Source organism: Hippocampus guttulatus, chromosome 5 (genome assembly GCF_054856545.1).
Source record: "Hippocampus guttulatus isolate MCC_2025c chromosome 5, RoL_Hgut_1.0, whole genome shotgun sequence".
Lineage (NCBI taxonomy): Eukaryota > Metazoa > Chordata > Actinopteri > Syngnathiformes > Syngnathidae > Hippocampus > Hippocampus guttulatus.
Genome location: NC_141265.1, coordinates 10,696,008 through 10,709,428, shown reverse-complemented (window position 1 = coordinate 10,709,428; position 13,421 = coordinate 10,696,008). Strand labels below are relative to the sequence as shown.

The 13,421-nt window shown below is 42.6% G+C and overlaps 1 protein-coding gene across 2 annotated transcripts in view; it reads right to left on the bottom strand.

The window, feature by feature from the left end:
- The window catches only part of LOC147205020 (tetratricopeptide repeat protein 28-like), a 124,412-nt gene that overhangs the window by 22,351 nt on the left and 88,640 nt on the right, over positions 1-13,421 (bottom strand). For both annotated transcript variants that reach the window (XM_086111746.1, XM_086111747.1), the window contains exons 5-8: positions 12,466-12,973; positions 3,484-4,280; positions 2,837-3,381; positions 801-1,324 (exon numbers count right to left, since the gene is read on the bottom strand). In XM_086111746.1, the coding sequence (XP_085967872.1) occupies positions 801-1,324; positions 2,837-3,381; positions 3,484-4,280; positions 12,466-12,973 (2,374 nt within the window). The remainder of the gene's footprint in view (positions 1-800; positions 1,325-2,836; positions 3,382-3,483; positions 4,281-12,465; positions 12,974-13,421) is intronic.

Sequence of the window (13,421 nt, the reverse complement as noted above, 5' to 3'; positions counted from 1 at the left end):
GAGGACAGAGTGGAGATAGAACGGGCTGTCGCTTTTGTTTTCATTAAGTTTCAAAAAGCAGGGTCTCCGAGGGGCTGTGGGGTTGCTAAGACCCAAATAATACAAATAATGCCGATTTCTGGCTGCTGGAGATGTAGTCTGGTTTCCTTGCATTCACTCCCTGCAGGGTGAGCTATGACTTGCCCCACATAGGAGCTGCAATTTTCTTGGATTCAAACAGGGCTTGGCCCATAAAACGGTGGGTGTACCTGAGCAAGAGGTCTTTTAATAGTCATGTGCAAAAGCTAGAGAAGCGGATATTTAGCGCACATAAATGGGGCGCTACAACCTCTGCACTGACTGAGATAATCATTTTTTGAGAGGCCAAACTGGGAGTTTTCTTTTCATTATAATCTGACACATGAAATGTGTCACAGTGGGAAAATATTTTTTACCAACTCGCTGCAAAGAACTCTCTGTGAAAAGTACAAAGGTGGGTAGAACAATCGGCAGTAAACAGGAAAAAGGCTTTGGCACGCATCCACATAGGTTTGCGCAGACACAAACGCTGGAATACCGATACGACAAGAGAGGCAGGGGCAGATGCATAAAACGCACCCTGAATCCCCCGTGCGCTCATAATCAGAAAAGCACAAAGACACATATACAGCCACACAAACGTGCACATCCTAATAAAAATGTAGCAAAGGCTTAGCAGCAAATAGGCTGTGAATTTCATATTCATGAATTCACAAAACTCTAAGCCCATCAGCTCAGGCAACAAAGGCAATGCTCAGTGCTGTTCTCGCTGCCTCACTCACCTTCCTGCAGGTACATGACAGCTTGTGAATAGTTCTGCAGTGCGTGGTGTGTTCTCCCCAGGCTGCCATAGGCTAGCGTCTTGGCAGCCAAGTCATTAGTCTGCGCTGCCACACTGAGATGCTGCTCTTGGAACACAACCGCCCTCTCGTAGTTTCCCAGAGACTCATATGTAAGGCCCAGGTTCCCATAGGCACGAGCCTGGCGCGTGGTGCTTCCAGCTTCCTCCGCAATCTCAAGGTCACTCTGGTGGCATCGCAGCGCTGTCTCATATTCTCCCATCGCTTGGTATACGGCTCCTAGACCACAGCTGGCGTCGCCCTCCAGTAGTCGATCTTGGGTGTCGCGAGCAATGACCAGCTGACGCTCCAGACAAGAGATGGCCTGCTCATAATTGCCTAACTGGCTGTGCAGCGCGCCCAGTTCACCATAGGCCTGAGCCTTGACTCCACACTCTCCCAGCTCATGAGCCACCACTAGCCGCTTCTCAAAGCACACCAGCGACTGCTGGAGGTTTCCCATTGCCCTAACGAGAGAAACAGAAAGTGTCAGAAAGAGCCTCGCGCACACAAACAGACCAATAGGAAGGTGCAGATGCATACTATAAGAATGCAATACACAATAACAAACATAGTACAATATGAAGACACTCAAGTGTATCAAATTAAGTGTCGATAGAGTATTTTACTTTTGGGGACACTTGCCTCACACAAAAAAATCTTGAGAAATGCGGTATTTGTATAACTGGATATGGAATTAAGATTACCGTTGTGTGCCTGTTTTCCCTCTGGATTGTGTTAAGTGTGTGTAGACAGAAGTGTATTTATCCCCTTCTAAACCTTTAGCTGGCTTCCACAGGCTTCAAACATTTACTGTGCTATCACAGTTTCAGGAATGTCAGCAATTGTTTAATGCCAATTCAAAGGGTATGGGAAGGTACAAGAATTAAGATCTTCAGAGTCAATAATGTTGTGTTATAAGTATTTGACAGAAGACTGGTGGAAGATGAGAGGGATTTATGAGTGATGATTATTCATTCCCTCTGAACTCGCGCATTCCTGATACCACCAAGTGTGATTGCAGAGTCGCTGACAACGCAAATGAAGAAAACAATCTGCCAGGTGAGAAAAAAAATAGCAAGCATTTTTGCAAATATATTTTCATTGTAGACTCCTTGGTTGTGAGCTTTGGCAGATAAAGGTTAAAAAAAGCACAGGTGTCAGATTACTTGAAATCAGTAAGCTACGCGATGTCAAAACTTCTTAATTTGCAGATAACATCAGCTGCTGAGACAGCTGGCACTCGTCTAGCACAAAAGCTTTGCTTTCTAAAATAAATAATATCCAAACAATGAGTCCTATAATTCTTCAATATATTCAGTAAATACAATTATCTACAGCGGAAACAACAACAAAAGCAGATACATACCTCAAAGGTATGTTTGCAGATTTTTTTGTTTATTTTGTTCCAGAATATAATTTTGTGTTGCATTGGAATGACTCGGCACGCAGGGAAAATTGTCTTCAATATCGGCGGGAGGGATCTCTGAGAGCGAACAACGGTAGTTGCCCCGATGATCACACACTCTCCCATTCTCCGCCAGTTTGAACTTTTATTATAACATACAAGAAAAACACTGCCCCTGATAATTGTTTAATTCGTTTTCTACGGTTGTCAGGAGCTGTTTCAGATTTATTCCAGAACAGTAGAAAGTTGTATCATCAGCAAATAGGACACATTTAAATTGTTTTGAGACCTTGCAGATACCATTTATATTTCACGTGTTAAAACATGCTTTTTCATGTTTTAACACGTGAAATATAAATTGGGTGTCCTTTTAACATATCTTGTGAGTGCACCTTATTAAGTCATACCTATACCTTGCAAATCTCGAGTAAATATAAAACACTGACTTGTTCCAGGTTATGTACACTTCCATTTGTTTGATGATGTTCAACTAATTTATGGACTATATGGAAGCCTGATCCTCAAAATGAAAAGAAATGATCCACACCTTTTTTAATTGAAGCAGACTCACCTGTGTCCATTTCCCAAGCCTCTGTACGCCTTCTCCTGATCCTGCATACGGTTGAGACTCTGAGCTACTGCCAAATACTGGTCGTAGTACTTGATGGCTTCCTCAAAGTCACCGAGAGCCTCATAACAGTCTCCGAGGTTTCCGTAGGCCCTGCCCCTGTCCATGATGGCCTCATTACCACTCAGTTGCTGTAAAGTAGCAAGCTGTTGCTCCAGGTACCCTATAGCTTCCTCCATCACGCCAACATTCATTTTTGTTATGCCCATATTTCCATACACCTGTGCCTCCACAACAGGATCCTTCAACCTCTGCCCCAGTTCCAACTGCTCCTCATAGCTCTTGAAGGCCATGGCGTACTTCCCCAAGGCCATGTAGACTGCTGCCAAGTGACCGTGAGCTTTGCACTCTCCGGACATGTCCGCAAGTTCTTGGTAGACCTCCAGCTCTTGAGTGTGGTAACCCAGAGCCTTGTCATATTTATGCACAAGCCTGTAGGTGGCCCCGAGGGCAGCATAGGCGCAGGCCTCCATCCTGCGCTCCTTTACCTGCAACCGGACAAAAAAAGAGCATATGAAAACCATTACAATTACACTGAAAGCATTTGCTGAATTATTTGACAATTTACAAAATGCGTCTCTATTTAATACCTGATGAGCTAAGGCCAACTGTTGCTCATAAAACTGAATGGCTCCAGCCACGTCTTTTTTACAGACAAATATGTCCCCCAGGTTGCCAAGAGCTCTAAAGCGAGCTTGTGAATTATTCAAGGACTGAGCAAGCGACAGCAGGTATTTCTGACACTCCTCTGCCTTAGCAAAGTCCCCCAGGGCCTTGAAGGCCAAACCCAGATTACAGTATGCCTTGGCTTGACTTAGTTTGTCATGAAGATCCTTGGCCAAAGCGAGGTCCTGCTCGTAGTATTTGACAGCATCCTGGAAGTTGCCTAAGCAGTAGTGGGCATAGCCCAAATTGTGACAAACTTTTCCTTCACTTTCCATGTCTTGGAGGTCAGGGGACAAGCGCAGGTACTGCTCATAATAGGGCACGGCCTGAGGGAATTCGCCACGTGAGCAGTGGAAGTTTCCAAGGTTACCCAGGGCTCGCGCCTCACTCTGTACGTCTCGGAGCTCGCGAGCGATGTTGAGATGGTTCTGGTAATGCTGCAAAGCCCGATCATGTGCTCCCAAAGATTGGTACGCTACAGCCAAATTTCCATGAGTGGATGCTTGCGAGGCCCGGTCATTGACCTCCATGGAGATCTGCAGTTCCTGGCGGTGGTAGCGAACAGCATGGTCAAAGACTCCGAGGGCATTGTAGGCATTACCCATGTTTCCATAAGCCCTCCCCTGTGCGGCATAGTCGTTGAGCTCCTGAGCAATGGCCAGATGTGTTTTGTGGAGTTTAAGTGCAGTTTCATAGTCTCCTTTCATTTGGTGAATAATGCCTGTGAAGAGAGAATATTAAGTTTAAAGACTCCAAAGGGGTAAAATTACAGTAGAGAAAATGCAAGTGCCTTGTCAGCAAGGACAAAACAAGCCATTTGGTTGTAAAATATGCTCTCTGTGCCATCTGGTCTCTGCTTACGCTTCACCCTTACGTACAATTACAGCCATTATAAATGTAGTACAATCAAAAGCTGCCTTTTGTGTCTTTACAGTATTGTTTTTATCTATTTATTTTGTTTAAATTAGCGGCTTTTTCGCAGGAGTTTGAGATGATTCTGGTGAAGAATAACATAAGAGTGGCTGAAGTTGATGAAAAGCTCAGCAAACAACTTTCAATTGAGATAAATATGAAAAAATAATAATAATCATTGAGAAGCCAGTGCCGCATGTATTATCTCTGATAAAATATGATCCTATGAAAAATAACAGCCATCTGCCGCAAACACACATAACCAAACACGTGCACACATTCCCCCGGAGATCCACTAGCCGATGCACAACATCATTCTCACAGGATTGTAAAAACACATTACAGCATATCTAATGAACCTGGGCTCCTCTTCTCTGACTTGCCTTCCATTGTCATTGTCAACCAGAATTCAGTGAGAGTACAATAAAACATAGCACTAGTAGAAGTGATACTATTCAAGGAGAAACTCTAAACTCTCCAGGAAAGAGAAGACACCTGCACAACAAATATTTTTGGGCCAGCACATTGTTTGATCACGGCTGTGCTGTATCAGCACTGTGATCGGCTGAGAGGCTACAAGAGTACGAGGGAGTCCAGACACCAACTGGATATCAGAGATCAAAATCATTTGGAAACATGGAGGGGGGCCGTGGTGGTGTGACGAACGATGGAAAGGGGCTCAGCAGTTGGTGGTGACGAGGAAAGTACCACTGAGATTAGCTTGTGTGTTTTCACATTTATTTCATTATAACCCTGCCACATGAAGGACCTCAACACATGGTACACAAACACCCCCTTGTTTGATGTTTTGCAATTTGCAATTAAATATGTAAATATGTTAAACATGTTTGGGAGTTGGAAATTAAAGTTAATAGTAAGGTTTTAACAAAAGTTGTACAATAGTACAGTGTGCCTATATATATATATATATAGATATAGATATAGATATAGATATAGATAGATATATATATACATACACACACACGCACACACACACACACATATATATACAGTATATATACTGTACATACAAAGAACTATAAAAAATAGAGGGAAGGAAGACTGATAGAAGTGAGACAATTCAATTGCAAAAATAAAGTATTTTATTTATCGTGCATGTGTGTGTGTGTGTGTGTTTTTGAAAATATTTCTCTTATTTCTCACACATACAATAATACCCTCCCTTTTGCTTGTGAAGCATGTTAAGATTTACTGTGCAGGCAGCTTTGAGGAACACTGACAGCTGTCAAAGTCACTCCCAAGGTTAGGGTGTCCTCAACACTGAGTGAACAAACGGAGAATATAATGCCTCCTGATACATTACCAGCAAAAATGCTCCATGCAGCCGGCTGAAAACGAATCTTGTACGCAGCAATGGAGAGTGTGGTTGTGGAGATGGTCAGGGCAGATGCAGGGGGTGCGGCCCCCTGCATGATAAGGGGATTACAGTAAATAAAACCATACCTCTACCAGACATTGCCTCCACAGTATGCTGTCACAATCAATATGATGCCTTTACAATGTCTGGGTTTTAAATTCATCTTCAAAATTGGTAAACCGGAGTGTATGAAACATACTTGGCTGTAATACAAAATGGTTCTTCCACATTTCTGCACAATTTGAGTAAAAACTGAGTCAAGAAAAAAAGAAAAAAAATACATCAACATTTCTACATGCCACCCAATCCATTCTGAGCCCTATACATTCTCCCTAATGCAGAGACAAGCATGGCGATGTGTTGTCACTTTCTATTACACAGATGGCCGTACATTGGGGAAATGCTGCAGTGAGGACTTTGAGAGATGGTGCTGCGTTTTCTGAGTAAATCACTGTCTTTCTTTCGGCAGCTATAAAGGTCCACTGCACTGCAGCCTACACTGTGTTAAGAGGATTTTAAAGAATGGTGCTGGTAAACAACATATTGGGGAGTGTGTGGGGGGGGGGGTGCTGTATGGGGATCAACACAGACAGTGTTACGATTGTGTCATGCCATACATTTCCAAAATGGGGTGGATGCAAAAAAAAAAAGTTTGGGAACCAGTGATATGAGGTATTTAGCAGAGGCATTGCTTTATTCATTTACGTTCAAAAGGCAGGATGTTGGAATTGTGGCAGTGTTGGTTGTTATTGTCGGTCAGAGAGTGAATGTGTCAAGTATTTTATCTAATAATTCCAAATAATAGTTTTGACTTCTCAGGAATCCTTCACTTGTGAAGGGATGAACAGGAATTAAAATATTTACTGTATGAAAGAGCACATATATATACATACACATATATATATATACACATATATACATATATATTATTGTATGAAGTGATCTGTGGGGGGAGGTAGTGAGCTGAGGATGCCAGAGCCTGAAGAGGTCTGCGATAGAGAGGAAGGGGTGGAGTTGTGTTCTGGTTTTAAGACACCAAATCCGTAGTCTCAGAAAGACACAGTCTGACTGACAGAGAAAAGGGGATAAGGGAGATTTTTGAAAACGACAGGTACAGTTAGACGGATGGAAAGTGGCTTGGGTGACTGTGCCTTACGCACCATATTTTCGCCGCTGACTGAGTTCCTATTTAAAAGATGAACTGGCTATCCATGACAACACTACGACATTGAGGAACTGATTGGCATCCGACTGGACAACTGCATCAGGGAGAGGCCCCGGGAAAGCAGAGTGGAGCAGTCCCATCAGGTGGTCCGTGGAAAAAATGTTCATTATGCCCGCAAGGTCGACACCAGGAGTCTTAGGCTAGAGTTGGCTCCAGAGTCACAATTGCATGGAACCATTCAACCAATGAAAACTGGAGTCCATTTTGCTTCTGTCATTGTTTATAGCCTGCTACCAGAGAGGGTGAATGTAGAGTCAGCTCAGTAATTTGTTGAAAGAAAGTGCCCGAGGAATACCATTATCTGAGCCATGTTTTTTAGCAAAGACCATGCTCAATCTTTGCCTCCACACCCTCCGTACGATTGTGCTAAAGACCTTATTCACAGAGCATCTCTACTTTCGTCTAGACTGCACCAGGTATCTCGGCTGGAACAGGAAGCACTGCAAGAATATATTACTGTTTCCCTCGCTACTGGTTTAATCAGGCCATCTAAATCTCCCTTGGGGGAAAAAAATCTTTTATATCAAAAAGAAAGTCATTGCGCCCGTGTGTTGATTACAGAGGTCTAAACAAAATCACAATTGAAAACAAAAACCCGCAACCTCTTTTAGACTCCGCTTTTGTGACCTTACAATCTGTGACCATTTTTTCAAAGTTGGATCTTTGTAGTGCTAACCCCCAGGTAAGAATTTGTGAGGGGGATGAGTGGAAGATGGTCTTCAAGACTCCATAAGGAAAATTTGAGTACAGTACCTTGTAATGCCATTTGGACTAGCTAACGCCCCTACAGATTTTCAAAACCTCATTAATGATGAAATCCAGGATCCACTGAATGCATGTTGTCTTGTATATCTTGATGAAATTTTTTCCAAAGATCTTAAAAGAACACCAACAACATATTCGAACCAACAAGCATGTTTACCGTCTCCCTGCCTTTTGCAAGCGCTCTTGGTTCTCGTTGTTACCCTGGTTATTGTGCCAGCGTCATTACTTGTACTTTGTGCATATATTTTTGGACATCGATCAGAGTCTGCGTTTATAGAGTCCGATTCTGTCCGGAACCTTCTGGACATCTTGACAAACAATGCATCTATCTTCACTTCAGTGTCAAGGACCAGGGAAACATTTTGTGTTTTTGGGTCTTTAGTTATATTTGCAGAACAGAAAAGAAGTTCCATGTATGTATTTTTCAAAAACAGAAGTGAAACAACGCCTGCTGGAATAGGCTTCAGCCTGTGACCCTGTGATTAATATTGCAGTAAACGGAGGAGACCATCCTCTAAGAACACCATCATGTCTCCACCAAAGGAAAGGTTGCTAATATTGACATAGATCCCAATAAAAAGCTGAGGATCTTGTCAATCCCAGACAAATGCATTTTAGGTGTATTTGGTTAGCTCCTTTTTGCCTTCAATTTATCCTGTCTGAGCCAATAGGCTGGACAAATTCCATTGTAAAGTCTTCTATTTCTCCTAGTCAAACTAATAATGCATTGACTTCCAAAGGCTTAGGCCCCAAAATGAGTAATCTCTACACCTCAGTGCTCCAGGCAAGTCTAGGTGTTCGTGTATTTGGTCCCATCTTTGAACAGTCTTAAAATAGTTACGTACATGCATTTGCACCGATATGCTGAAAACCATTTTAGTGTATTCGATAATGCGGGTTTTACTGTGGATTGATATTTAAAGTTGAATTCAGTGAAGGAGAGCATAAACATATTCCTCATGCATTTTAATAATTCATTAGCATAACCACTCAGTCAATGGAACATCACAGCCAACATATAAAATCTAAATCACGGTGCTTTAGCAGATAAAAATATTCTGCTACATAATTGGGTGAGTGGACATCAGAGCCCAATTTTCAAGGGCAAAATGAATTAGTGTTCTCACTACAAGGTACATGGCAAAATGTCTCAAGGTAATTCAGTACAGACATTACTCCTGTTATGCCCTGTTTATCAGTGCAAATTTTTTTGAGGTGTGAACTCTTCCTGTTATTTTGTTCATGTTTGTTGCTTTTTGATTGTGAATAAAACAAACAGGAAACCCTCAGGAATCTGGAGTGGAGGGGAAAGGGGAAAAAGGTTGATTTGCTGCACGACTGGAAGGCGCAAGGTGGTCTCCAACTGCACGTCACACACACATATTCCAAAAGGTGAGATATTATAGTTCATGTGCCAATGTCATGCACAAACTCCAACGAGTCTAATTTCTGTTTTGCCAATGTTCAAGCACGGCATACTCAGGCATGTCCTCCGTACCGTCCTAATTTTCATGCGGACGAATGTGCGGGCGGATGGACAGACAGACTGTGTTTTAGTGCTTTTTGCACATCTTGCTGTTCTCGACCAAGGGCTGAATGACAAAGCCCACAAAAGGTGTTTGATCCATAAATCAGCCAATACATTTGTACTCTACGAAATCATGAGGACAGCCAACATTTTATGAATAGTGCATCCCCATGACAAGGCTGCTCTAGAGGGAAGCAGCCACTGAGCTTAGAGTGTCGTAATTTGTCATCACAGGGTCGCAATTGGCTACAGAGACACTGGCAGAGGCACAGATAAGTGTAGAAGTCAACATCCTTGGAAAACAATCTTTCAATACTAAAACAATGAACAGTTGAGCATGTGCGTTTAAAAGTTTAGAGATGGTCAAATAAAGTTCACAAGTAAAGGTTATAGTGCAGTTCATGTTAATTGTGAAATTTAACCCGAAAACCCAATATTACAAATATGTTGTGATTAGTGTAGGATTGTGACCACTTTCAAGGTTCTGTATAAAGATAGCATAGCAGGATGGAATGAAAATCAATCAAAATGAGAATACACAACACGTTTACGTGTTTGAAGAAAAATGGCTTTCTCCTGAAGTTAAAAATGGAAGAGGATGGTGATAAAATTTAGATTCTGCAGATTGATAGCATCAACTCGATGGCAACCTGCTACTTCAGTCCCATCACAGAAATGAGATACTGCTGACTCGTGGGTAAGCCGTCCAATTATTCAATAATATATGGGACTGGAATGCAAAATGTTCATATGCTTTATAGGTCAGAGTGTGCTGAGCTAGGTCTGCTGGTACCGCTGGGCATCGTGGTTGGATATTAAAGGATGGCAATCTCGACACAAGTGTGCCTCAGAGCCAAGTCAGGCACTGCACAACCCATACCACAGCCAACTCCAAAAACAAGCTGAGAGGGCAAATAAAAGTGCCCATTTTGCAGTTTTGTTTTTTTTCTTTCCACTTCTAAAACTTCTGTTTTGTTTTGAATGCTGCTTGTTAATTGATTCGATCATTCCAGTCTTCTAAGCAAACTGAGTAAAAGAAAAAAGGTTTTCAAGTGTTCCGAGCGAGCTTGTGGGCATTCACGATGGAATAACAACAACACGCTGCCTCAAAACAACAACACAACAATTAGACAGACAAAAGCTTCACAACCTCGACTTCATTCTCGGTTATCTTCATTATTCAGCTCCACTTGAATCAGCTATTAAAGGTAATTAAGCGATTCATCAAGTCAGTTTCAATTACTAGTGGCTTGACAGCTCCAGATTACGATCAGCGGGGGTGAGGCGGGAGACGAAGACAATGAAAGGCAGAGGCATCAAAAAGTGAAGAGAGGAATGAGACAGAAACGTGCCAAGTGGTATCAACAGATTGGCTGCATGGACGCGAGGGCTCCTGAGTGTCAGAGGGACACTATGAGCATGATGGTCTTACTCATCGGAGGCCGTCTCTGTTGAGCAACAAATTTGCAACGACACACTCATTTAGCAATGTCACCAGATGGAGATCTTTAACACCGCACTCATTACAACATTAGAACTACTCAAATATTGCAACCAATCATAAAGAAGATGTTTGGGGATGTCATCGTGGGAGTCCTACAGCACACTGGAAGCTGACATCATAAAACTCACATGTAGGTGGCATCATAAAATGTGCTCTCCACTGTCTTTTAATTTATGATCATCTCCCGTTAAAGATCGGCACTATTTTGCAGCGAAGGGGATGTGCACCATTTAGACGGGTCAAATCACAGCTTCAATTTATGTTTGGTTGATTAACCTCGGCTCTCCACTCGCACATTTTTTACTCATAGGTTAAGATTAAATCATCTGGAAGAACTATTAAGCCTCTTGGTTGTCCATTAGAATCAAGGTTAGTGCTGCTCTGATGGCGATCATAATTCAGACAGTGTAGGTTGTAATTGCTGCAATAAATACAGCAAAATGGGCACGGCAATTATCTCATGGACTGGTCGATAGCTAAAGGGACAATAGTTTATGAATTTTTAATTGAAATATGTAATTGTTAGATGACGCACATAATTATCAGCAAGGAGGGAGATTGTGCAATGAGCATCTAAGTGCACATGCCATTTCCTAAGTTCACATTTATCTTTAGATTCTCGTTTCAGTCCAACACAGCGGAAGGTGCTTGATGGCAGGGCAGATTTATTTTTTCCTCTTGAAAATGACCTTTTTATGTGAAGCAATGTTCAAATTATTTGATGATACAACGTCCTTGTTATTCAATGATCCTATGATGACAAATTAATTCAGTGCTTGATGGACGGAGTTTTACACAAAAACTACAAACTACTTCTACCCATTTCCAGGATAAAATCTTCATGGTGTGGGGCATTCCAAGGAAGTACGAATTGAAGTTTGCTTCAAGCAAATGATTGTTTCTTGCCGACAGTTCTGGTGCCATTGACAATGCTGTTTTTATATGGAGCTTGAATGATATCAAATTTCATTTTGCCGATGTTCTTAATGAACTGTCAGTAAATGAGAAATTTCTGTTGCATTTCAAGGTGCAGTGCTTAGCTTTTGTTGCCCCCTTAGGCTGGAATTCTGCATTACAACAACAGAGCCGTCACTTCGAGATGACATAGGCCCTATGTCATAGGGCATGCCTAGCTCCTGCCTCCCCACCCTGTGAACACTTTTATTTTATTTTTTTAGTTTTGAAGCACAACCGCTGGAGAAAAAAAGTCATTCTTCAGAAGAGGTCATTAGAGTATGGTTATTTTTTGCTACAGAACAGGAGATTGGGAACCACGCTCTGCCCAAATTCATCCTTTCCAGTCCGTCGTTTCTGTGATGTCATTTTTGCTGCGCCATCGCCAGAATGTTTCCGGTTGACACGAAATGTAAAAGATCAAATACTGTAAAATGCAGCAAGACGTCAGAGGTAGTGATGTTATTTGTACGACTGGAACGGCTTAATGGTGCAGTATTTCTATTCATTTCGATGGGGAAATATGATTTGCAATACAAGCATTCTGAACTACGAGCGTGGACACAGAATGAATTAAATTAAGTAAGTAAATCAAGGCATCACTGTCGTTATTTTACAAGTCAGTGTTTCGCATACATACCCAGATTGGAGGAAGCTCTTCCCTCTGCGGCTCTGTCTTTCAAACCTTCAGCTATAGACAGCTGCTGTTCATGATACTGCTTGGCCCTCTCCAGGTCCTGCATGCAGCGAGCGGCATGCCCCAGGCCTGCATATGCTCTCATTTCGATGGACTTTTCTTCCAGTTCCTGGGCGAGCTCCAGCACGTGAGTGTGGTAAGACATGGCCTTGTCAAAGTTTCGGTGATAGTGGTAGGCGCTGCCGAGGTTACTGTAGGCCCGAGCTTCCTCACGCTTATTTTCAAGGTCCTTGGCGATGCCCAAGTGCTGCTCGTGGCTTTGGACGGCATTCTCAAAGTCTCCCATAGCGATGTAGACAGCACCCATGTTTCCCAGCTCTCGTGCCTCAGAGAGTTGATCTTTAGACTGCTTAGCAAGCAGAACACACTGCTTGTGGCTGGCCAGTGCATTTGGGTAGTCCCCTATGGCTGTGTATACATGGCCCAAGCTGCTCAGGGCCATCGAAGCAGCCTAAAGACAAAGACAGACAGACAGAGTAGGGTTTAGATACAAAAACATTTTAAGAAGCCAAATCAACTACACCCACATTTAATTAGGAGTATTTTCTTAGCTTTGTTGTGAAAAGTTCCCAACTGTGCCAGCAAATATAAATCCAGAAAAAAAGTCTTCAGAAATTCACTGAAAAAGGCTTACTGCTCAGACATCAACTGACCAAGAAAACCTCATTTGACTCTGAGGTTGCAAAGCAAGGATGGGGGCAAAGTGTGATGCATATCAGCACAGCAGTAGGTTTGTTTCAAAGCCTCCGGTTTGCCAACTGCAATCATACTTCACGGTGTGCCACCGACACCGGAACAAAGGAAGTCTCTAATCAGGCGGGTGAGTCGAGGGGTTTCGGCTTCACATTAGACCTGTGCAGGGGGGGACAACTGGCTGACTGTCTTCCTGCTGGCAGAAA